At 34.9% G+C, this 26,894-nt stretch overlaps 1 protein-coding gene across 5 annotated transcripts in view; it reads left to right on the top strand.

The window, feature by feature from the left end:
* Nucleotides 1-26,894, top strand: part of CNTLN (centlein) — a 297,557-nt gene that overhangs the window by 251,824 nt on the left and 18,839 nt on the right. For 4 of the 5 annotated variants that reach the window (XM_027616502.2, XM_027616503.2, XM_027616501.2 and 1 more), the window contains exons 19-23: nt 5,318-5,509; nt 11,831-11,928; nt 13,440-13,566; nt 14,980-15,117; nt 16,114-16,299. In XM_027616502.2, the coding sequence (XP_027472303.2) occupies nt 5,318-5,509; nt 11,831-11,928; nt 13,440-13,566; nt 14,980-15,117; nt 16,114-16,299 (741 nt within the window). Of the gene's footprint in view, nt 1-5,317; nt 5,510-11,830; nt 11,929-13,439; nt 13,567-14,979; nt 15,118-16,113; nt 16,300-17,098; nt 17,193-26,894 lie in introns of all 5 variants that reach the window. The other variant, XM_027616505.2, reaches the window with a different exon arrangement.

Genomic DNA, 26,894 nt, shown 5'->3' with positions numbered 1-26,894 from the left:
CAGTTTACTCACCAGTGTTTGGGGAGATACCTTCTCTAGAGTAAAACAACATATACATTCATTACGTCACGGTTTCCATGGGTGATGAGTCTGGCACAGCTTAGTGAGACCCTGTTCTCAGAGTATCACAAGGCTGTGTTATCACAGAATGTCACATTAGTGTGTCTTCCAGGCTGGCTTCCTTTCCGGAGCTCAGGCTTTTCTTCCAAGCTCATGTGTTTGTTGGAAAAATTCGGTTCCTTGTGATTATAGGACTGAGTTCCTGGTTTTCTTGTTGACTGCCAGTCAAGGACCATTCTCAGTTCCTGAGGCCTTCCTTAGGTTCTTGTCTTATTACCCCCTCCACAATCCTCTCATAAGATGGCCACTTAACTTCTTCAAGGCCAGCAGAAGAATCTCTCTGACCTCAGGGGAGCCCCTGGATTTCTTGTAAAGGCCTTGCCTGATTAGGTCAGGACCAGCCAGGATAATTTTGCTTTTGATTGACTCAAAGTCATGTGATTAGGGACCATAATTTAAAGAATGCCTTTTGCATATTAACATACACAAATAATATAATCATGGGAGTGATAGCTCATTATATTCGCAGGTCTCACCCACATACAAGGGAAGGGTATTTTACAGGGCGTGGGTCATTGGGGGTCATCTGAGGATTCTGCCTACCCCAGAGCTCCTTACTGAAGAATGAATTCTTCAATATATTTTGTTTCTTCTTACAGTTGCTTAGAGGGTTCTTTCCTTCTCAGAGACTTATGCTTCTTCAGTGTTCTATTTAAATAAATAATAACTAGGGTCTAGTTTTAAACTTTATAGTGTTAAGTTCTACTTTATAAGCTTTGGTTAGAGTAATTGACTACACATAAATCAATACAAATCTCAGTACTTATTCTCAGTGAAGTCAACTTTTAAATTGAAATAGACTTTTAAAAGATTGATATATCTTTTAAGGGAGGAATTTTCTGTATATGTTTATATGTATACTTAACATTTTATATATATCACGAAGTTTTTTTTTAAAATCCAGGTTCTCTTTAAGGGAGGAATTTTTTGTATATGTTTATATATATACTTAATATTTTATGTATGTCACAAAGTTTTTTTTAAAATCCAGGTTCTCAGCCTTTAAGGTACTTCTCATATGCTTTATGGTAGCATTTACCGCAAGATAGTGCTAACAGTAGTGCTGTAAATTTAAAATTTACCAAGTGCTGTCGTAATTCTTTAAAAAAAATCTGCCCTCAAAATGACCTTTGCTAGGTAGACAAACATCATCTCTGTTATTAAATGAGGAAACAATGTCAAGTGCTAATTAGCATCACACTGAACTGGTAAGCAGTAGATCCAAAGCTAAAATCCAGAAATTATGACTCTCCATGTGTTTTATTATTATTTATGGTTTTAATATAAATGACATATATTTTAAATGTTTGGAGGTGGTAAAGTATTAATATAGAAATAGGATCATGCTTTTGATAAAAGAGAAAAGCAACAATTTTAAGGGTAATCTTAATTTATTGGTAAATTTTAAGCATACTCTCCTTCTAACGAGGTCACCACAAGTAGTCTCACATGCCAAGCCAAGTGTACACAAAAGAAAGTTATTCATGCTTCTTGTCTTATCTGTAGCATTTCTCAAATAAGAAATAGGATGTTTAAACTGAGAGAAGTTAGTAATAGGGCCATCATTATTTGTCCAAAATTCTAAGGGATAAAAGACTCCAAACTGGGCGCCTGGGTGGCTCAGTTGGTTAAGCGACTGCCTTCGGCTCAGGTCATGATCCTGGAGTCCCAGGATTGAGTCCCGCATCAGGGTCCCTGCTCAGCAGGGAGTCTGCTTCTCCCTCTGAACCTCTTCCCTCTCGTGCTCTCTATCTCTCATTCTCTCTCTCTCAAATAAATAAATAAAATCTTTAAAAAAAAAAAAGGACTCCAACCTGATGGAATATATGATTTGTTTATTTCTTCTATTTCAACACATGCCCTGTAGCTTTTCTGGGCATGTATAATTATATTGGAAATACATTTTAAAGATTTTAGATTTTAAATATTGGTTAATTAAAATATGATTTATATTTAATAAATTACAAGTCATGTGATTTACAGTCTCCATAATTTCAGTGTTTCTTCATTTAATAAATTTTTATACTGTCAGATTAAAGTTAAAATCTGCTATGCATGTCTTTTAGAGAACTATATTTATTGGCTTGGTCTTTCCTCCATGAAGGATTTATTTATAGTGTTAGGATCTACTGCTGTGGAAGGAATAGACAGAAATCTAATGTCATACGAGTTTAACAAATGAGAGAAGCTACCGGGACTATTCGTGGGAAGAAAAGAGCCTCATCAAAGTAGAGTTTTCTGTGTTGCCTGAGATTCCACATAGAATTGTAGCCATGAGTTATGTCATACCAAATTAAAATCTTAGAAAGTCTAATTTAGATGCATAGCATTCACTTTGGGATTGATAAATGCTCCAGTGCATACTACGTAAGTAAACACTGACAATATTACTTTACTAATAAAAGTGTATTTTAATTTATATAGTGATAAACTAATAGAAAGATTGTAAATATGAGCTGAAATCAATGTGTCTTCATAGCACCATCCATGCTACAAATAGGGAGATTTCAATTTTTGGAACCTTTTTTTTTTTTTTTAAGTATGTTCAGTTAGCCAGCATATAATACATCATGAGTTTTTGTTGTAGTGTTCAATGATTCATTAGTTGCGTATAACACCCAGTGCTCATCCCAACACGTGCCTATCACCCGGTTACCCCAACCCCCCACCCCACTCCTATCTGTAACCCTCAGTTTGGTTCCCAGAGTCCAGAGTCTCTCATGGTTTGTCTCCCTCTCTGATTTCTTCCCATTCAGTTTTTCCTCCCTTCCCCTGTGGTCTTCTGCTCTATTCCTTATGTTCCACATATGAGTGAAACCATATGATAATTGTCTTTCTCTGCTTGACCTATTTCACTTAGCATAATCCCCTCCAGTTCCCTCCATGTCATTGCAAATGGTGGGTATTCATCCTTCCTGATGACTAAGTAATATTCCATTGTATATATGTACCACATCTTTTTCATCCATTCATCTGTTAAAGGGCATCTTGGTTCCTTCCACAGTTTGTCTATTGTGCCTTTCTTTTGGTTCTTACTATACAGAAGGCATTTTTTTAGACACCCTGGGGAAAAAGGCACAGTCCTCTCTCAAGGACTTACTAGGGTTCATGGTTGAAGAATAGACACAGTGCTATGGGAGCTAAGAGAATGGAGAAGCTACTTGTTGAAGAAAAAGAAGAAGGGAAAGAACAGAAGGCTTCATAAAGGAGGAAATACTAAGCTGTTTTTTAAGCATGAGTGAAATTTCAGTGGTAGAAGATGCCAAGTGTAGAGTCATTGATGTAGAAATGGCAGACAGGTTTGGGGTATGGCAGGCAGGTTTGACTTCAGATGATGTTTGGCTGAAACACAAATTGAAGCTAAATCTTAGAGAGCCTTATGAAAACCACAAACATCTGAGCTTTATTCTACTGGGGTGAGAAACCCCCTGAAGGCTTTTTGAATGAGGGATTAAGAGGTCGATGTTGTTTTAGAAAGTTATATAAAAGATGGTTTAAAAATAGGAAGGGCTGCAGGGAGGGGAAGGGCTTTTGCAGTGGTCTTCGTGGGATAGTGAGAGTCTTCATTAAGAAAGTGGCAGAGGGAGTGAATGTGAGAAATATGACATAATTTATAGAACATGACATAATTTATAGAACATGACAATAAACGAGGGAGATGGATTCAAGCTTGGAAAATAACTAAGAAGATTTCAGGGTTAGGGAAATTATGAGTTTGCTTTTAGATATTATTTAGGTAACTTTGATACAATTCATGAATGAATATTTCCTGAAAATATACAGAACCATACCTTTAGATTATAAGTTCAAATATAATCAAAGAGGGGCACCTGGGTGGAGCAGTCAGTTAAGCTTCCAACTCTTGGTTTCTGCTCAGGTCTCAATCTCGTCCATCATGGGATCCAACCCCTCGGGCTCCGCACTCAACTGGAGTCTGCTTGGGGTTCTCTCTCCTTTCCGTCTTCCCCTCCCCTGAGTGTGCATGCTCTCTTGCTCTCTCTCTCTCTCAGATAAATAAATCTTAAAAAAAAATAAGTTCAAATATAATCAAAGAATTTTTTTTCACCAAAACATACTTTTTATGCTACCAAAATATAATCTAATATCAAATATATCAAGCCCTAGTTTTGAATCCAATATCTGAACTATTTATACTTAACAGTATAGACATATATACACAAATACATAGGCAATTATTGGTATAGTTCGTAAAAGTTGTGTTTAAATATAGTGTTAATACTTAGATAACTGATGTCCCATATTTATATTACTGTACATGTTGGCTACATCTTTTGCTGTTTCTCATTAGAATTTTTCACTAAGATTTTTTGCCCCCTGAGAGATTTCAGTACCATTTTATGTAATTGTTCCTTATGTTAAACTACCATATTATAAGCTTCTCTGGAATAATAAAATAGTACTGCAGTTATCCTCTTAAGGAGCTCCGAGTTGTTATGCCATTATAGCTTGGTGACATTCTGCTGACTGCAGATTGGTGAACGAGAAGGGTTGACATTAAGACCATTTCTTTTACACTATTTCATAAAAACATTATCAGTATGTCTTTTAGTAAAATGTTGATGTCATTAAAAAATTCAAATGTAAGGAGTTTAGTGCAGTTCTATGTGAACATTACAAAGAGGACTTGTCAACTATCAATCAGATGCGTAATACTGAGCAAATTTGTTTGCACACTATTTATTTGAACTAAATCTCTAATAAGCCTCTTCTGCTAATTGGACTTAACATTTATGTTACTAAATGAGAAGCGTTTTGGCTGCCATAGAGGATGGTAAGACCTACCCAGTGGAATAAACAACTAACATCTGTTACCCTGTCCTGCTCCAGCTTGGCTTTTACCAGTCAAGTACATCAGTCCTGAAGTCAAGGTTATCAAATACGTGAATCTCTGGCTCAGCCATGTATATGTGAAGTCAAAGAAATAGCACATCATGAGTGAAGACCAGCCAACCAAAAGATGCTGGGTACAGCCGGCCCATGTTGTTTTAACCTTTCCAAGCACTACAACCTTAAGCAAAAACTAGTAGGAATTATGATTTCTGTAAAGTTTATATAATAACTATTTTTAGAATTAATTTCACTTTTTTCTTTAGCATCAGAATTTTATGCTGATAAATGTTAGGTTAAAAGTAATTACTTTTATAATACATTTATATTTATTTTCTTTTTTAAAAAGAAGCTAAATTTTGATTTGGCTGGGCTTCGGAGGGAAAAAGAAGACTTGCTGAGGAAATTGGAGTCCTCATCTGAAATCACAAGTTTGGCAGAAGAAGTTTCCCGGGTGATAGTTCCACGGATACAGGTCACATCACTTGGTCCTTCAAGGAGCATGGATTTGGAGATGAAGCAATTGCAGTGTAAATTAAAGGTGATTATAAATTTTATTAAACATGAAAACATATATTAAGTTAGTGAATCCTTAAAGACATGTTTATATTGATTCTAATTTAATTCTACTAGTAAGGGTAAATTATGGTATAAATAATCCAAAAGTTATTAATACTATATTTGGCCTCATCATTCTCTTTTAGCCTTGTAGTTTCTTATATGGTGACTTCTAACACTATTCTCTGAGAAAATGAGAAGACACCATGAAATCCTAATTTAGAAGGTGATAGAAACTGGCCATTGTCATTTCTCTTCCATTACTGAACTCCCCTCTACCCTCCATCCCTCCCTCCACTGCACAGAATTCCTTTCAAACTTTAGTGTGTCAACATAAATAGAATTGCTTCCCTCTACACATGAGGAAGGACGAGAGAAATTATGGGGGGGTGGGGAGAAGCACAGAACAAAGATGGTTGGTTTAATAGATTTTAGCAAGTTAAACCTGAGAATAAGAGTAAAAAGGGGTGTTCCTTTTCTTTGTAAAGAATACCATCTAAGTCCAGTTGAAACTATCAACAACTTAAAAATAAGGCTGGCCTCAGTTTAAATAGAATTACCTTGTAAGAAACAGGATTTGTGATATTTAATTGGAAAGTTCATTTTCATACTGTTTAACACAAGCTCGTTTATTCCTCACGTATTTAATTATTTTGTTTGGCGGGTATTGCTAGCTGGGAGCTAAAAGGACAGTGTGTGTGGGACCATCACTATAATGAGAGTCACTAGAAAGTAAGTTCTGGTTGGAAATGCACATAATACATTAGGAACAGAGTAGCTATGACTGTTAAAAGAAAAAAAAAAGGGTAGTAGAATATTGAATTATCAAATAGACTCAGTTTTTAATTCAAAATATGATATGTCCTCTCTCCAATAGTATCTTTAAATGAAGGATTACTAAGAGGATAAAATAGGATAAAGTTTAAAGTAAATGAGTGTATCATTACTTGAAAATATTTTGCTTTGTTAATAATCAGATATACACAGTGGCATTAATTTAGATATTTCCTGAATATTGTCTTCTTTAGAGTTTTTATGTGCAGAACTTGCCTCAACCACTACATTTTATAAGTTTAAATACCTTACATAATAGAAATATGAGAAAAAATAGTGGTACAAGCTTTAGTGCATACATCTTTTCTTAAAATGCATTTGTTTTGAAAAAGTGGACTAAAACTGACCATTTCAGTGTTAGGTTTCTATACAGAAGATAAAATCATTGAGATACTCTTTGATCTTACCTATATCTACTACAGAGACTTTGATTCACAATTCTGTGATTCCTCTTATACTTAAGTCTTCAGGCTCCTCATACAGCTTTAGTTTTGACCAAGATAAAATAGAATGTTGGATCCAATAATACCTAATCTGACTTCTAAGATTTTTAAAGTGGTTAATAGCTTTATGCTGACTTATATTTTACTTACTTGGTTTTACTTGCTATGAAATGGTCTAACATAATTTTTGGAAATAATAGACCCATATCAATATCTCTAGGTTGTTTACATTATGGTTTCCCATGGTGTAAGTTTGCACCCATATATAAATCTCTCTGTATTTTAGAGGAATGTGTGAGTCACAAAGATAAGACTATGAGAATGCCTGGAGTAATTTAGATGTACGTTTGAAGTGAAGTGTCCATATCTAGCCTGGAGTCCTAGGACACTGACCAGGCTACCTAGGGACAGAAAGGATAAATCTTGACCTCTGTCTTGCTTCATGTTTTAAGATGGAAGTACCTTAGAAGACCAGTACCTTAAGGTACATAATACACTCTGCTACTACAAATTTTTGTTTTGATATTTGATTAGTTTGCTAGGTCTGCTCTAACAAAATACCGCAGACTGCATGGCTTAAGTAATGGAATTTTTGTCCCTCATAGTTCTGGAGTCTCCAAGTCCAAGATCAAGGTATCCATAGGTTGTAGGTTCTCTCATTAGCTTCTAGATGGCCACCTTCTTTGCTGTGTCCTCACATGGTCATCTCTGAGTCTGTGTGATCTGTTTTAACTCTCTTTCTAATAAGATACCAGTCATATTGGTTAAAGGTCCAACCCGTATGACCTCATGTTACTTTAATTACCTCTTTAAAGGCCTTATCCAAATACAGTCACATTTTGAGGTACTGGGGTTAAGACTTCAACATACAGATTTTGAGGGGATACAATTCAACCCATGACAGATATCAAATTGCTAACATAATAATTTTCCAAGAAATAACTTCTTTCTAGTTGATGTTTTTATGCTTAATTAAGAAAAAACTGGTTAGATTTGAATATATTAATACAATGGAATATTATGCAGCCATCAAAAAAATGAAATCTTCCCATTTGCAACAACGTGGATGGAACTAGAGGGTATTAGGCTAAACGAAATAAGTCAATCAGAGAAAGACAAGTATCATATGATCTCACTGATATGAGGAATTCTTAATCTCAGGAAACAAACTGAGGGTTGCTGGAGTGGTGGGGGTTGGGAGGGATGGGGTGGCTGGGTGATGGACACTGGGGAGGTTATGTGCTATGGTGAGCGCTGTGAATTGTGTAAGACTCTTGAATCACAGACCTGTACCTCTGAAACAAATACATTATATGTTAATTTAAAAATTTTTAAAAAAGATTTGAATATATTAAAGTTTACATATGTCTTTTTTTATTTTATCCAATTAATTTTAGACTTTTCTGTGTAAATTCTTAGGTGTACCTCTGATACACATGGTACATTCAGTATCATTTGAGTGCTCATGTGTATTTTCTCTATCTTCATTTTTACCTACATTATACATGTTTCTTCAAGGTACCCAACTTTATATAGATCAATAATCAAATATTTAGAGATGTACAAATTCCTTCCAGTGGATGGTATATACATACATATATATATATATATGTTATTTATATTTAGTGTATTTGTAGTTATTTATACAATTTGAATTGACTAGTACTTCAGTTTGTATTTGTGATTCTTTGACTTCCTGATTGTTGAAAGCATTCCTTTGGTATAGAGCATGTTCTCTTCCAGTTTTCCAGGAGGTCAATAATGAAGCATTGTAGCTTTTAAACTACTATTCCTTTATAGGTAAACTATTGCCAGGCTGGTTCTAAGTCCTTTAGAAATATTAACTCATTTAAACCTCATTTCTAGGGGCGGCTGGGTATCTCAGACAGTTAAGCGTCTGCCTTCAGCTCAGGTCATGATCCCAGGGTCCTGGGATCGAGCCCCACATCGGGCTCCCTGCTCAGCGGGGATCTGCTTCTCCCTCTGCCTGCCGTTTCCCCTGCTTGTGCTCTCTCCTTCTCTCTCTCTCTCTCTCTCGAATAAATAAATAAAATCTTAAAAAACACCTCATTTCTGTCCTGTGAGATAAAGTCTATGACTCTATTTTACTGTTGAGAAAGCAGAGACACAGGATAAATTAATTGTCCAAGGTCAACTGAACTACTAAGTGATAGAACCGAAATTAGAACTCAATCTATCTGACTTCAGAGTCCATGCCTTTACTCAGCACTCTGCAATTTAAAAAAAAGAAAAAGTTTAATAAACTTAGGAAAGCTCTAACCACGATGGATTCTTGCCATTGTGACATTTTTTGAAATATATGTTTTACTCCAGATTTGAGGTCATGCTGCAGATAAGTATTGTATAGTAGAAATGGAAAATGTTAGAGGCCCTGGGTTTTGATCACTCTTTGTGCACTAACTTCTTATGGGACCAGACTGAGGAAATAATTTCTCCGGAGGTCTAAAGCAGGGATACCTTCTACCCACTTCATAAGGATTTTTAAGGATCAAATGAAATGGCTGTGAGATTTAGAGATACTGGCAAAAGTATATATCAAGCTGGTGTTGTTTTATTTACTATAATTCAGTAATCCCTCAACTTTCCATAAGTCAGACTTACAGCATTTTCAGTCACCTAAAATAACAGCCTTAAGTCTAAAAACAGAAAGAATCAAACAACTACCTTAAAATCGACTTGATTTATTCCACTGAAGATACTGTCAGGCTTCATTTACTGACTTTTATCTTTTATTTTAAATACAGCTTTAATAAGTCTCTTTGTTAAACTTCTCAGCAGAAAATACCTCAGAAGCAACAGATTAGAACTAGCATATTCAAGGGCCAGACTATTGTTTTTAGGCAGGAATTTGGATGACAGAAGCAAGAAATTTTGACCAAGGGACTGACAAAGAGAAAAAGAAAATAAAATGTTAAGGTGAAAATACAAAATGGGAATAACAGCAGTTTGGGACCATTTAGAGTAAGGGTCAGTAGCCTTTTATATCATAATAGTTCCAAAAGCCATGACAATATAATGACATAGTGATGATATAGTATAGCAAGATAACATGTATAATTAATACAGTGATAATATTTATAATGTCACTATATTGAAGTATCACTCTTACAATGCTTAATGTAACTTTGGATGTTTATCTTTCTAAATGAGTGAACAATCATTCCAGAGAGAATTTAAGATTAATGATTAAAGCAAAAGCTTCAGTTAGCTCCTAAATTCACTAGTGTGGAATATCTTATTCTGGCAATATACGTCAAATATGGTGGAAATTTAGATTGCATTATACAAACAATCAAAAAAATTTTTTTAACTTTTATTTTATTTATTTTTTCGAGAGAGAGCAAGAGAGAGAGAGATTGGGAAAGTGGGGAGCATTGGGAGAGGGAGAGAAAGAGAGTTTTAAGCAAGCTCCACCCCAGAACATGACATGGGACTCGATCCCGCAACCCTGTGATCATGGCCTGAGCCAAAATCAAGAGTCAGACACTTAACTAATGAGCCACCCAGAGGACCCCACTTAATCAAAATTTTTCACATTCAATACTCTTGCCATGTTGACGTAGTCTTGAATTTTTAAGAAAATTTATGTATTTATTGTAAAAATTAAAATTATTTCAAATTTTGCATTTACATATGCTGTACCAGTGAGATATTTTAAAGTCTGACTAATGAATTTGACTCATATTTACATGGTGTGATTAATGGTTTCATCTTTTCAAATTTGCATTTTTTTAGTATGACATAGTCAAAGCCGGGAATAGTTCTAACAGAAATGATTGTAAATACTAGAAAGATTAGCAAAATAACTACTCCAAATATTTTAAAGCTATCATATTTTATTCTATTTATATTAATATTTTAAAATTTTAGCAAATTAATTAATGTGTGTTAACACTATCTTGTAGGTGGAGAAACTGTAATATCGAAAACACTAGGTAATATCTCAGATTACATGTTCACTTGGAACTTGAGTCCAAATTAAAAGTTAGGGTTCCTGACACTCCAGTTCCTACCTCTGGCTCCTGGGCTGTGTAGTCAGCAAATACCATAAAGCTGTTTTGCTTTGACAAACTGATGTTTATGCATAGATACTTTAATAATACTTAGTATTATTAATAAATTCAGGTAAGGAAGTATTGAGTATTAGTAAAATTCCCTATCAGTTATCTGTCCCTGTCTAACAAATCTTAAACAAGAGCAGCAGTTTATTGATTCTTGTGATCCAGTGGGTTGGACTGGGCAGTTCCTTGGCTTCTGTCTTCTGAGTTCTCTCCTGTGCCTGCACTCAAATTTTAACTCAAGGATTTATCTGGCCTGGAAGTTCCAAGATAGCCTCACTCGCAGCCCAGCAGTTGGTCTGCAGACCGTCTGCTCAGATACCTCTGTCCTCCGCATGGCCTTTCCGCTGTCTTCCCTGCAAGGTGATCCCAGGCAGCATTCCAAGAGGGCGAAAGTGCAAGCTGCAGGGTTGAGGCCCAGATCTGGTACTTGCGTAATGTCATTTCTGCCGCATTTTTTTTTGGTCAAAGCAAATCACAGGCCAGACCAGACTGAAAGGGTTGGAAGATGAATCTAACCTCCTAATGGGAGGAGCTGCAGAGCATTTGTGACCATATTTGGTCTGTTATGGGGGTTCTTGTTAAACCCCACCATTCATTTTAAGTGATCTTCTTAACCCATTAAAATACTAAATTAACCACACGTACAGTTACATTTTACAAAGACAAGCCATATTTCCCATATGTGTATTTTGGGTATGTACTTCTTACAGTTGTTATACAATGGCATTCTTCTGTGGTTTTGGTATGTTATATGAAAATTTTAGTGTGTCATAGTACTTCTATTAAAACATGAAATAAAGCATTTAAAAATATTAAAATGTCCTTTTAAATTATAACCATAATTTTGTAAACTTAACACTCTTCATGAGAATGGCATTTATTTGTATGCTGCATTCCACCAAAAATTGAAAGGTGTATTTGACTTTATGTGTATTTTTAATCTAGAATGCAACTAATGAACTCACTAAACAGTCATCAAATGTCAAGTCTCTGAAATTTGAACTCCTAGCAAAAGAAGAACACATAAAGGAGATGCATGAAAAGTATGGTCTTGATATTTTTCTCCATTGTATTTGGTGCCATCTAGTGGTAGTTAACTCTATTAAACATTGCACCCAAGAAACAATACCCCATGTTCAAAATGAAGTTTTCCTTCCTTAGTTCATGTTTAAACCTCAGTAAGTTGAAAGCTTAAGGAATATTACCTATAAGCATGGTCGATGGCAAACGATTTGCTATTTTTTATTTAGAGTAAGAATATGTAAAGTTAGGTTTTCGTTCTTAAACATTTAATTTTGAATGTATATAAATTAATGACCTAAAGACTACAAACAGAAAACTTATGAAATGTGGTAATTATTTGGCAGATATATATGTAGATCTTCTATTGGATTTAATGCCTAACATTATAGAGCTAAGGTGGAAAAAAGGACAGTTTTGCTTTTCTCTAAAATAAAAGGTAGATTACGAAAGTTTGTACTTTATGTGTTTATTAACAAAAAGGGGATTGAAATGTCCTTTCTCACGGAATCAAAATGACTTCCTTTCTGTATCTTTTATAGATATATTATTAGAGCTTAGGGATGATAACATGTTTAGATAGAATGCCGGTCTGTCGTTGATAATTTGAGAAATCTATCTATATATGTCTATATATCTCGTGTACATACGCATATACCACATTTAAGTGAAGATCACTTAGAAGTGATATTCCCAGACGAAACGACTAGACTAAAAGATTGGTTAATTTTTTAAACAGAATATCTCCAGGTTTATTTATGAGCCTAAGAGGCAGTCTTGTTTACTATTTAAGAGTGAGGGCTCTAGAGAAACGTTCTTTGAACCCTGGCTTCTCGACCTGCTAGCTCTGCATCGCAGTTTAATGGCATTCGCTCATAAAAAGCCTCTTGTGAGGCTTGAATGAGTGCGTGTAGAGCACTTGTAACAGAGCTCGACACACAGCAAGCACGTGGCCAATGTTGCCTGTTACTATTGGGCAGGACTAGGAGTAGTCGCCTCAGCTGCCATTTTATACACGCGATCCACGGAAGCTACGCTGATTGGTCAGTCCAATCGCAAATGATATTAAATTAGAAGCTACCATGCCTAAGGTTATTGTGTTTCTATATGATGGCGTAAAATTTTTACATTTGTATATTAAGGTATAGAATTGTTTCCTATCAGTGTTAGACTTGTTCATGATCTCCAAATATGTTTGATTTTTCTTAGCAATGCAAAAATATAATTTAAATATAACAATTTTAATTTTTCATAAATTTTGTCAATCTTTCTCAGTTCTTCTATTTTTTATGTCCTAATGCATATATATAATACAATAATTACCAGTGACAACTGGATTATAGATTTTATAAAAACTCAGAGTATTCATAGAGTAATATTTCATCTCATGCAATTATCTTATTTGCAAATAATATCAGATAGCATTTAAAAATTAACAGTAGGTATAACACTGGGTAATATGTAAGACTATCATATAATCACTGTTGAAATATTTTCTATCACTCTCAATAAAATGTTATTTTTCCCTTTCAAGGATGTCTCGAATGGAGAGGGATATAACCATGAAAAGACATTTGATAGAGGACTTGAAATTTCGACAGAAAGTAAATCTGGAAAGTAATGAGAGTATTAATGAAATGTTAGAAAATCTTGAAAAAAAGGTATTAACTTTTATGTTCTCTGACACTGAAAAAAAGTCATTTCCCTCTTGCGTTCTTGAGTATCCAATCTTATTAAATTTATAGAAAATGTTCATAGAATATGTGTACTGTTATATAATTACATTATTTGCTCTGAAAGTACATTATTTGTTTTAAAATTCAAGACTCAAATCTCATACATAACATAGCCACACATTCTCTTTTTATATTTGTGAACATACCATGAGAAGATAATCGAATTTAAATTTAAAAACCTTCAATGTTTTGCAGTATATAATTACATTTTATTCAGCATTTTAAAGTTTATAAAATTTAAAATTATTTTATTTGCTTTATTTAATTTACTAACATTTATAATGATCGAATGAAGCATATATTTTTAAATGAAAAAGGTGATAACTAATAACTACCAGAAGTTCTTTAAAAAAATGTACTTACCACAATTTTTTAAAAAGTGTACTTTTTCCTTCTCTACACTTAGGAAGAGAGTTGTATTTAACATAGTTGCATACCTGACCCCAAAGTAGAAATCAGCAATTTCCTGACTAAGAGATTTTTTGTTGTTGTTGTTTTTGTTTTTGTTTTTAAAAAGGTGCTATTTGCACAACTCATAAAGCAGCTTGTGCTTTGGCATTCACTAAATGTTATCCACTCCAGAGGGAGCATCTCCCTACTTTCCTTGTTGGAGATAAAAATGTAAGTATCTGTTAGCTCAGATGGATTTAAGAGAGAAAATTTTACGTGAGCAAGACAAATGCACATGGATTTTCTTCTTTTTCTCCTCCACACACCCACATAAATTATAATTACTTCCTATAGGTTTTTTTTTCAGTGTTATTTAAATATTGCTGATTTTTAAACTTTGATTCCAGATATAGTCTTAGAATCTTTGTATAAGTAATTATATATCTTTAGTGGCATTAAGCAAATAAAGAGAAACTATTTCTTCTTTCAGATGGATAGTAAATATGTTGCATCACTTATTTAATTTTATCCTAAAAAGTACATGTTATATGGTTATAACTGAAAGTTACCCATGACTTGGCTTGTTTAAGAATCAAAGACAACCATCCCCTGCTTAAGGAAGTTTAGGTTAGTAATTAAAGGAAACATAGTTAACATTAGTACTATATTATTAGGCAGACCACACATACCAGCATTCATCCTTTTTTGTGCATTTTTTGTTTTGTTATTGATTTAAGGATTTTTGTCTCATTCATAATATGAGTGCTACAAACCTTATACTTGAATTTGTTATCATTTTTTAACTTTTATTTATTTAAATTTGATATCATTTACAAGAAAACGAAATTAGATTTATTCATGACTTCGTTTTGGTTTCTGTTGAAACAAATGGAGCATTCGACGAGGATGCCTTAACCAATAACAGGTCCCTTTATGCTTTTACTGTAGGTGAAGACGCTAACTGAAGAATGTTCCAACAAGAGGGTATCAATTGATTCACTAAAGCAGAGACTCAGTGTTGCTGTGAAAGAGAAGTCACAGTATGAACAGATGTATCAAAAAACTAAAGAGGAATTAGAAAAAAAGGTATGTTTTTTGGACATGTTAGCTTAGAAATGGAATATAACTGTATCTTTTTCATTTTTAAAGTTGTCATTTTTTCTCCCCAAAACTATTATGAGCAACTTAATTGTTTCAGATAACAGCAAAGAACATTTCTATCTCTACATGAAACACTAAGAATTTGTTTAACATTAAAGGTAGTGCTATATTAGAGAAACAGATTTTGTGTCTTGATAATGTCTTTTAAATGAACACTATTGTTAAGGACGGTCCTAAGTGGAGGGACGTCTGGGTGGCTTAGTTGTTTGAGCCTCTGCCTTCGGCTCAGGTCATGATCTCAGGGTCCTGGGATCGAGCCCCACGTTGGGCTCCCTGCTCTGCAGGGGAGCCTGCTTCTCCCTCTCCCTCTCCCTCTGCCTGCCGCTACCCCTCCTTGTGCTCTCTCTCTGTCAAATAAATAAAATCTTAAAAAAAAGGGTGCTTGGGTGGCTCAGTTGGTTAAGCGACTGCCTTCGGCTCAGGTCATGATCCTGGAGTCCCAGGATCGAGTCCCGCATTGGGCTCCCTGCTGAGCAGGGAGTCTGCTTCTCCCTCTGACCTTCTTCCCTCTCATGCTCTCTCTCTACCATTCTCTCTCTCTCTCAATAAATAAATAAAAATCTTTAAAAAAATATTTAAAAAAAGAACTGGCCTAAGTGGATATAAATTTTTCAGATCCACCTAACCTTATAAACTAATTAAATATTTCCATTTGGTCTTTTGGCCTAAAATAGCTTCCATGTCTTTAATGATTTATAACTTTTAAAAATATAAACTAACTTTGATGATAAATATATGAGAATATGTGTACAGGATATTTTATTGAAAATAAATGAAAACAACCATCCATTTTACCCAAATAAAAATAAATACATATAGAAAGAGAATCATGAAACCATTTCTTTACCTGACATGTATACCTGACTCTTCCGAATATGTTTGTGAATGATTTTTTATTCTGTGATCACTGGTCTTTTGCAGGATGTCAAGCTTAGTCTCCTAGTATCAAAAGTAAGCGAGACCGAATCTGCAATGGCAGAGATTGAAACAGCAGCATCTAAGCATCTTCAGGGATTAGCACTGCAAAGTGAGCAGGCCCTAGAAGGTGCACAGAAGAAGTTGGTGTTAGCCAGTGAGAAAGTGGAAGAGTTCACCATCTTTGTGAAGGTTTGAATTACTTGTAGTTTACTAACTGTACTTTGCTTCAGGAGAACGGTGGCCACCTTGATATGATGTGGGAACACTGAAGTTTCTTTCTGCTTTCTGAAACCACAGAGCATCTTCTCCTACCCTACTTGCCACGTTGTTCAAAATTTGTCTAGAAAAGATTGGGTCTTATAGTTTGAGTTTAAAATTTTCCACCCTATTTTTAATATTCTTAATGTCAATTCAGTTATGAAATTGTAATAATCATGTAATCAAGACAGGTTTTAAGATGAAAGAATTAAGTCATTTCCACTCTGTTCTCCTTTTGAAAATCCAGCAAGAACAACCAGAAACTTGCCCCAGATTTATTGAAACTCAGAGACATCTGAACCCCAGTCCATAGCCTGTTAGACATGGACTGGATAGAGGAATGGTAAATGACTTAGAACAAAAGGAAGACAAATCGAAGTGCCTGCAAAGGCTGTACTGTCTAGAAATTATCTGACAGCTGAAGAACCCCAGAGAGGCTCAGTAATTGGCTACACAAGGAACCACTAAGGCGGGGGGAGGGGCGGATCCAGGTGGTTTGTTGGAAAGTCTTTATAAGGAGCTTTTTAGGCCTCTGGTCTATGCTTTCGCCCCATACATTCAGACAGTATTCCTCCCCTAGCTCTTCTGGGAAAACCGAGGAGGCGGGGCTCTCGTTTCAGAGATACCAGGCACAAAGGACCAGGAATCTGGTGATTTCTCTGTTCCTTTAGTCCCACTGTGAGTTGTTTATACCTCTTTTTGGTGCCTTTTATTCTGCCTTGTATTATAGCTAGCAAATGGATCTGTTGCCACCAGGGAGATGATGAGTTTCTTAAAGTGAAGGACAATGTTTTATCAATCTCCACCTCCACAACATCTACCAGGTACCTTGCAAAATAGTCAGCATGTGGTCATGATCACTACTTAATCAAATTAAATTTCTATTAGATATGTGAAATTTTAATGATAGTTCTTTGGCCTTTCAAAATAAGCACCAAAATAGTGTGACTACAGTGGGAAAGTAGCTCTTTACTTTCTCTCTTTTCTCCCAAAAGCACAGTGTTTTGTTTTGGTTTTTGGCCATCTTTGATGAGATTGAGTTACTTGTGCTACTTGATGGCATGCATGATTAAATACTGGCCTATCATATACTACAAAGCCATAGTAATCAAAACAGTATGGTACTGGCACAAAAATAAATACAGGTCAGTGGAACAGCAAAGAAGGCACAGAAATAAACCCACAAGTACATAGTCAGTCTTTGATAAAGGAGGCAAGAATATGCAATGGAAAAAGTCTCTTCAACAAATGGTGTTGGGAAAATTGTACAGCCACATGCAAAAGAATGAAACTAGATAGACCACTTTCTTACACCATACACAAAAATAAACTCAAAATGAATTAAGGACCTAAATGTGAGACCTAAAACCATAAATATCCTAGAAGACAACATAAGCAGTAATTTCTCTGACAGCCACAGCAACATTTTTCTAGCTATGTTTCCTGAGGCAAGGGAAACAAAAGCATAAATAAACTGTTGGGACTACATCAAAATTAAAATTTTCTGCACAGCAAAAAAAAACTATCAACAAAACTAAAGACAGCCAATGGAATGAGAGAAGATATTTGCAAATGACATCTGATAAAGGGTTAGTATCCATAATATATATAAAGAACCTATTAAACTCAATAGCCGCAAAACAAATAACCCAATTAAAAAATGGCCATAAGACATGAACAGACATTTCTCCAGAGGAGACATACAGATGGCCAGAAGACACATGAAAAGATGCTCATCATCACTAATCATCAAGGAAATGCAAATCAAAACCACAATGCAATATCACCTCACACCTGTCAGAATGGCTAAAATAAAAAACACAAAAAACAAGTATTGGTGAGGATGTATAGAAAAAGGAATCCTTTTGCAGTGTTGGTGGGAATGCACACGGTACAACCACTGTGGAAGATGGTGTGGAGGTTCCGCAAAAAAATTAAAAATAGAACTACCCTACGAACCAGCAGTCCTACTACTGGGTATTCACCCCAAAAATATGGAAAACACTAATTTGCAAAGATCTATGCACCCCTATGTTTATTGCAACATTATTTATAATAGCCAAATTATGGAAGCAGCCCAAGTGTCCATCAGTGGATGAATGGACAAAGAAGATGTGGTACGTATATGTACAATGGACTGTTACTGAGCCATAAGAAAGAATGAGATCATGACATTTGCAACAACACAGATGGATGTAGAGTATAATACTAAGCGAAGTATTGTACTCAGAGAAAGACAAATACCATATGATTTCAGTCATGTATAATTTAAGAAACAAAATAAATGAACAGAGAGAAAAAGGGACAAACCAAAAAACAGATTCTTAACTATAGAGAACAAGCAGATGGTTACCAGAGGGGGGGTGGGTGGGAGGATGGGTAAATTAGGTCGAGGGGATGAAGAGTACACTTATGATGAGCCCTGAGTACTGTATAGAATTGTTGCATCACTAGATTCTGTGCCTGAAACTAATATGACACTGTTTGTTAACTATACTGGAATTAAAATTTAAAGAAACTGGCATAACATAGCAGTAGAAATTTACTTCAATATATGAAATATTTTCAATTCGTGGAATTTTTATAAAATGAAAGTTGAAACTATGGAATCAAATAACATCACTACTTACTGTCTCCTTTCCCAAATAACCCCCCTGTTATTTGAATCACTCAAATTTGCCACACATATATATGTGTGTGTGTGTGTATTCTAATGTATATTATTTTATATATATATTAATATATTAGTGTTCTCAAATCAGGTTTTGATTTTTGGTTTTTTTGGTTTCTCTCTCTAGATTGGTAGGCAGTTTGGCATCTCTTAAGCCCCCAGTAGAGACTTCTCTGCTCAACATAAAGTAGAATATTTTTAAATCCACTTATCTCCATAGGTATTGATCTTATTTATAAGAAATAACATAGATTGAACATAAGATAACAAATAACTGGATCTATGTATAATGCCATGTTCTTCATTCCTCTAAAAATAGGAGCTTGCGACATTTTATGCCACTGTTAATAGTACCCCATTTAGAACAAATCCCTTACTTTGTTTCTTTGGAAATCAGATACCTTGGTTTTCTCATTTTAAAAATATCTGCAAAATGAATGGAATAAAACATTTTATCTGTTTTATCTCTTTTAACAAAGGTTTCAACAGATATAAAGTCAAAGCAATAAACCTTGCCTCAGAGGACCCCAAATGATTGCAGAGTATTAATTTTAGTAAACGTTAATTTAACTTTTCCAGATTTAAAATGTCATTTCTTCTAAATACTTGTTGAATAGTCTCACTGTTTAACTTATGATAAGCACTCTCATTGAATATTGTCATTACTCATGATGTAAAACCATTTTTATTATGACTTTTAGCTTCATAAGCCTTTGTTTTTTTGTTTTATATTCAGATTAGGGTTTTGTCTATTGTATTTTTAGCCAAGATATAAAATATGAAATGCATAATTATAGATTTGTTTAAATGCCAGTTATTGTTTTTCCTGAAATATTCTTTGAATGTGTACTTTTTAAAAAGAATTAATAACCAGAAGTTTTAAAAATAGAAAAATGAGGGGCGCCTGGGTGGCTTAGTCGGTTGAGTGTCTTGTCTTTGGCTCAGGTCATGATCCCCAGGGTCCTGGGATTGAGCCCCATGTCGGGCTCCCTGCTCAGTGGGGAGCCTGCTTCTCCCTCTCCCTCTGCCTTCTGCTCTCTCTCTCTCTGTCAAATGGATAGATAAAAATCTTTAAAAAAAATAGAAAAATGAATTTTATGATTACATATCTGATTATTATAGACTTGATGAAGTTTCATGACCTTCATGACAATATAGTGGGTATACTTGTTCACAGAAAGTAATTTGGCAAAAATTATCTTTTAAAAAAGGTTTTTATTTTGTCCAAGGATTTGAATATTTAATGATAATTTCTAATTTCTAATTGTTGAAGAGTGACATATTAATCCTTCATATTTTTCACCAACAATGATATAGAGTATAAATAAATGTCTTTTTTTTAAGATTTTATTTATTTGTGTCATTGTAATTTGAGTAACATACTAAAGATTATATAATAGGAAAAGACAAAAGGTATCGATAAGCCATTTTTAGTACTCTTTCAGAAACTTTCCACTTTGTTTCTTTTTGGTACTGGATTACTTTCCTTAGAATCAACTGATTCTATTGCTTTTAAATAAAATGCATAATTTAGGGCCCCAAATTTATTTTATTTTTTTTAAAAGATTTTATTTATTTGTTTGACAGAGAGAGACATAGCGAGAGATGGAACACAAGCAGGGGGAGGGGCAGAGGGAGAAGCAGGCTCCCTGCCGAGCAGGGAGCCCGATGCAGGACTCGATCCCAGGACCCTGGGACCATGACCTGAGCTGAAGGCAGACGCTTAACGACTGAGCCAACCAGGCGCCCCTAGGGCCCCAAATTTATTGACTCAAAATCTTGGTGGGGGTGGGGCCCAATAAGGTGAAGTTAGCAAGTTAGGTGATTATTATGCATAATATAGTTTTTAAAACACTGCCTTCAGTTGTTTTTATCAACTGAATCTATATATGATTTGGTGTTTAATCGAAGCCTAATGATAATTTGAAATTTGTTTTTCTTCACTGTATTTTAGAGCCAATATGTGGTTGATACTGGCGCTATTTCTGCTGCTTAATCCATTTTTCTAATAAAGGGCAACCAGCAAATCAATGCCAAGCCAGAAACATTGGCAAAGACTGGACATTTGGCTCTGAGGAAATGAGATGTCTATGATCCTTCTCTTCCTTGCACACATGGCCCTAGGACCAGGTGGAAATGCTCAGGAGCCACTGTCTGAGGCTACATACCATCAGTGACTTCCTAGATCTTTACTGTGCTAGAGCTCAGCTTTTTAAATATTTAACACCTTCCATAATTTGGCCCTATCCTGCTTAGAATCTAATCTTCTTTCCCACTACTCTCCAACTTTCCCCCATAGTATGTTCACTCCTGCCTTTGCACACGGTCTCCTTCCCACAGAACCTACTGTCATTCATTATCCCCAGAGTACTGGCATGTAATAAGACTCATTCAGTTATCAAGGAATTGATTTTATATCTGGCTCAAGAATGGTACTAGATACCTAACCACTGCTTAGATTGAAAACTCTGTGAAGGCTAGAGCTGTGCACACTCCATAAAGAGCATAGTTAAAGAATGTACTTGGTTCCTACATGGAACATTGTGATCACCAGGTCACATTCTGTACAGAGCTTGTTAGGGTATCATGAACACAAATAGTGCTTAATACATAGTATTACTAGTATTAATAGCAATAATGTCTGTTCTGGCCCTGTTGTGGAATCTGTGTTCCCTTTAGTCTGTGCATTTTTCACAGGGCACAACCAGATTAGAGAAGAGGTGGAATGACCACCTGTTCTAGATCTAGTCTTGAATATGGAATTTTGCCCTGGGGTAAAATCAAGTGCTTTGAGCATGTGGGCTAGGTGTATATGGTAGAGCTGAGGCTTCGAATCCTCCTAGTAACTGAGTAAAACACACGAGGAAGATTCCTAGAAGTCTTTGCTCAGTGTGATTGAGCCCTGATATAGGCTTTTTAATGTGCTTATGTGTGAGAGTCATATGCCAGATTCTGTCTTCTCAGTGCTTTTTGTTAGCTCTGAAATAAATATCAGCCAAAGAACACCATTTAGCTGGAAGCTTAAATCATTTAATTACCAATATGTGCTTGCTTTGGAAAGATTTAGTAAGATGTTTTGGGCATATAAACTTCTTGCTTCTTTAATGAGAACATTTGTGGAGCACTGTAATTTTATTTTTATGTGTACAATGTTAATACTTTCGCAGTGATCTACTCTCTTAATTATGATTTTTTCCGTTCTTTTTTTCCCAACTTTATTGAGATATAATTGACATATAACACTGTATAATTTAAGGTGTACAGTGTGATGATGTGGTATATGTGTCTATCATGAAATGTTTACCACAATAAAGTTAGTTAACACAGCCATCACACCTCACATAATTACCATTTTGTTGTTGCTTTTGTTGTTATGGTAAAGACATTTAATATCTACTCTTATAGCAACTTTCAAGTGTACAATACGGTTTTGTTAACTATAGTCACCATGCTGTACATTACACCCTGGAATTTATTTTTCTTAGAACTGGAGGTCTGTACCCTTTGACCAGTGTCTCCTTCCCACCACCCCTCAGCCCCTGGCAACCACCGTTCTACTCTCTGCTTCTATGAGTTCAGCTTTTTTAGGTTCCACAGGTAAGAGACATCATATGGTATTTGTATTTCTCTCTCTGACTTATTCACTTAGTATAATGCTCTCAAGGTCCATCCATGTTGTCACAAATGGCAGGATTCCCCGTTTTTATGGCTCAATAATATTCCACTGCATATATATACACCATATTTTCTTTCATGTCTTGGCTATTGTGAATAAGGCTGCAATGAATATGAGAGGGCAGCTATTTCTTTCAGATCCTGTTTTCATTTCCTTTGGATATATTCCCATAAGTGGGATTGACACATCATATGGTACTTCTACTTCTAATTTTTGAGGGACCTCTGTTCTGTTTTCCGTAGTGGCTGCACCAATTTACATTCCCACCAACAGTGCACAGGGTTCCCTTTTTGCCCCATCCTTGCCAACATTTGTTATCTCTTACCTATTTGATAATAGCCATTCTAACAGGTGTGAAGTGATATCTCATTGTGGTTTTCATTTGCATTTCCCTGATGATTCGTGATATTGAGCATATTTTCATATACCTATTGGTCATCTGTATATCTTCTTCAGAAAAAGGTCTATGCAGATCCTCTGCCCAGTTTTTAATCAGATTGTTTTTTGTTAAGTTGTATGAGTTCTTTGTATATTTTGAATATTAGCCCTTATCAGATATGATTTCCAAGTATTTTCTCCCATTCAGGAGGTTGCCTTTTCATCTTGGTGATGGTTTCCTTTGCTGTGCAGAAGTTTGATAGTTTGATGTAGTCCCACTTGTTTATTTTTTCCTTTTTTTTTTTTTTTTTGCTTTCGCTTTTAGTGTCAGAATCAAAAAAAATCACCAAAACCTATGTTAAGGAGCTTATTGCCTATGTTTTCTCTTTGTAGTTTTATGGTTTCAGGTCTTATCTTCAAGTCTTTAATCCATTTTGAGTTAATTTTTGGGTATGGTGTAAGATAGTGGTTGGGTTTCATTCTTCTGCATATGGCTGTCCAATTTTCCCAACACCATTTATTGAAGAGACTGTCCTTCCTTCAGTGTACATTCTTGTCTCTCTCATCATAAATTAATTGACCATATATGTATGGGTTTATTTCTAGGATCTGTATTCCATTCCACTGAACTATGTGTCTGTTTTTTATGCCAATACCATATTGCTTTGATTACTATAGCTTTGTAATATAATTTGAAATCAGGGAACATGATACTTCCACCTTTGTTCTTTTTTCTCAAGACTGCTTTGACTATTTGGAATCTTGTAGTTCAATACAAATTTTAGGATTGTTTGTTCCATTTCTGTGGAAAATGCTATTGAAAGTTTGGGATTGCACTGAACCTGTAGATTGGCTAGTGTGGACATTTTATTAATATTAATTCTTCTAATCCATGACCATGAAATATCTATCCATTTGCTTGTATCTTCTTCAATTTCTTTCATTAATGTCTTATAGTTTTCAATATATAAAGTCTTTCACTTTGTTCGTTAAATATATTCCTAGGTATTTTATTCTTTTTGATGCACTTATAATGGGATTTTTTTCTTAATTTCTCTTTCTGATACTTCATTATTAGTGTAAACAACAGTGACTGATTTTTGTGTATTGATATTGTATCCTACAACTTTACTGAATTTGTTGATTGGTTCTAACAGTTTTTTGATAGAATGTTTAGGTTTTTCTATATATAACGTCATGTCATCTACAAATAGTGACAGTTTTACTTTTTCCTTTCCAATCCAGATGCCTTTTTCCCCCCTAATTACTCTGGCTGGACTCCAATACTATGTTGAATAAACGTAGCAAGAGTACACGTCCAGTCTTTGTCTTGTTCCTGATCTTAGAGGAAAAGCTTTCAGCTTTTCACCTTTGAGTATGATGTTAGCTGTGGGCTTCTCCTATATGGCCTTTATTATGTCAAGGTACATTCTCTCTATATCCCCTTTGTTGAGAGCTTTTATCATAAACAGATGTTGAATTTTGTCAAATGCTTTTTCTGCATCTGTTTAGATGATCATATGATTTTTATCCTTTTGTTTGTTAATGTGGTGTATCACATTGACAAATTTGTGAATGTTGGGCCATCCTTGCATCTGTGGGAATAAATCCCACTTTATCATGGTATATGATCCTTTTCATGTATTGTTGAATTCAGGTTGCTGATATTTTGTTGAGGATTTTCGCTTTTATGCTCATCAGGAATATTGGCCTATAATGTGTGTGTGTGTGTGTGTGTGTGTGTGTGTGTGTGTCTGTGCTGGAGGGAACATCCTTTTCTGGTTTTGGTATCAGGGTAATACTGGCCTCATAAAATATGTTTGGAAGAGTTTGACCCTCTTCTACTTTTTGAAAGAGTTTTAGAAGAATTAGTATTAATTCTTAGTTGAATTTTTGGTGGAATTCACCAGTGAAGCCATCTGGTCCTGGACTTTTGTTTGCTGGGAGGTTTTTGATCACTGATTCAATCACCTTGCTAGTAATGAGTCTGTTCAGATTTTCCATTTTGTCATGATTCAGTTCTAGTAGGTTGTATGGTTCTAGGAATTTATTCATTTCTTCTGGGTTGTCTAACTTGTTGGCATATAGTTGTTCATAGTCTCTTACGATCTTTTATATTTCTCTGGTATCAGTTGTAGCATCTCTTTCATTTCTGATTTATTTTCATCCTTTCTTTTTTTCTTGATGAGTCTAGCTAAAGGTTTGTCAGTTTTGTTTATCTTTTCAAAGAACCAGCTCTTGGTTTCATTGATCTTTTCTCTTGCCTTTTTAGTCTCCATTTATGTCTGCTCTAGTCTTTGTTATTTCCTTCTTTCTACTTTCTTTGGACTTCATTTGTTTTTCGTTTTCTAACTCCTTGAGGTGTAAAGTTACATTCTTTATTTGACACTCTTCTTGTTTCTTGAGGTAGGCATTTATCACTATTAACTTTCCTTTTATTTTTATTTTAGTTTTAGTTTTTTAGAGAGAGAGTACACACAAGCGGGGGAGCAGGGGCAGAGGGAGAAGGAATCTCAAGCAGGCAGTGCTCAATATCATGACTCTGAGATCATGACCTGGTCCAAAATCAAGAGTCAGACACTTTTAACTGACTGAGCCACCCAGGTGCCCCTGAACTTGCCTTTTAGAACTGTTTTTGCTGCATCCCCTAAATTTTGGTGTTACATTTCCATTTTCATTTGTCTCAAGGTATTTTTTTTATTTCTTTTTTGATTTCTTCTTTGGCCCATTGGTTATTCAGTAGCATGTTGTTTAAACTTCATGTATTTTTTAATTTTCCAGTTTTCTTCATGGAATTAATTTCTAGTTTCAATATCATTGTGGTCAGAAAAGATGTTTGATATGATTTCAGTTCTCTTAAATTTATTAAGTTTTGTTTTGTGTTCTAACATGATGTCTCTTGGAAAATATTCTGTGTGCACGTGAGAAGAACGTGTATTCTGTTACTTTTTGATGGAATGTTTTGCAAATATTTGTTAAATACATCTGGTAGTATGTCACTTAGGCTGATGTTTCCTTACTGATTTTCAGTATGGATGACCTATCCATTGATATAAGTGGGTATTAAAATCCCCTACTTTTATTGTGTTACTGTCTTTTTCTTCCTTTAGGTCTATTAATATTTGCTTTATATATTTAGATGTTTCTAGGTTGGCTGCATAAATGTTTACAAATTATGTCCTCTTGTTAGATTAACCCTTTATCATTATGTAACAAACTTCTTCATCTTTTACTGCAGTCTGTTTTATCTGATATAAGTGTAGCTACTCCAGCTCTCTTTTGGTTTCCATTTGCATGGGCATATCTTTTTCCATCCCTTCACTTTACATCTGTGTATGTTCTTACATCTAAAGCATATCTCTTGTAGGGAGGAGAGAGATGAGTGTTGGTTTTTTATTCATTCAGTCAAACTATGTTTTTTGATTGGAGAATTTAGTCCATTTACATTTAAAGTAATTATTGATAGGTATGTGCTTATTGTTATTTTGTTAATTGTTTTCTAGCTGGTTTTGTAGTTCCTCTCTTGCTTTCTTTCTTTGTGGTTTCATGAGTTTATTCATATATAAGATTACTTATACTCTTTTCTCTTTATATTTTGTGTATTTCCTATAGCTCTTTTTTCCTCGTGGTTACGTGAGTCTTACATGTAATAGCTTATGTCTTTAACAGTCTATTTTATTTTGACAGCAACTTAAGTTTGATCCCATTCTAAAGCGCAACATTTTTATTCTCAATCCATGTTTTGTTTTTGATGCCACATTTTACATCTTTTTATCTTTGTATCCCTTAACTAATTGTTGT

Source organism: Zalophus californianus, chromosome 13 (genome assembly GCF_009762305.2).
Source record: "Zalophus californianus isolate mZalCal1 chromosome 13, mZalCal1.pri.v2, whole genome shotgun sequence".
Classification (NCBI taxonomy): Eukaryota; Metazoa; Chordata; class Mammalia; order Carnivora; family Otariidae; genus Zalophus; species Zalophus californianus.
Note: the sequence above shows the minus strand (reverse complement) of the source record. Positions and strands in the feature narration are given on the sequence as shown.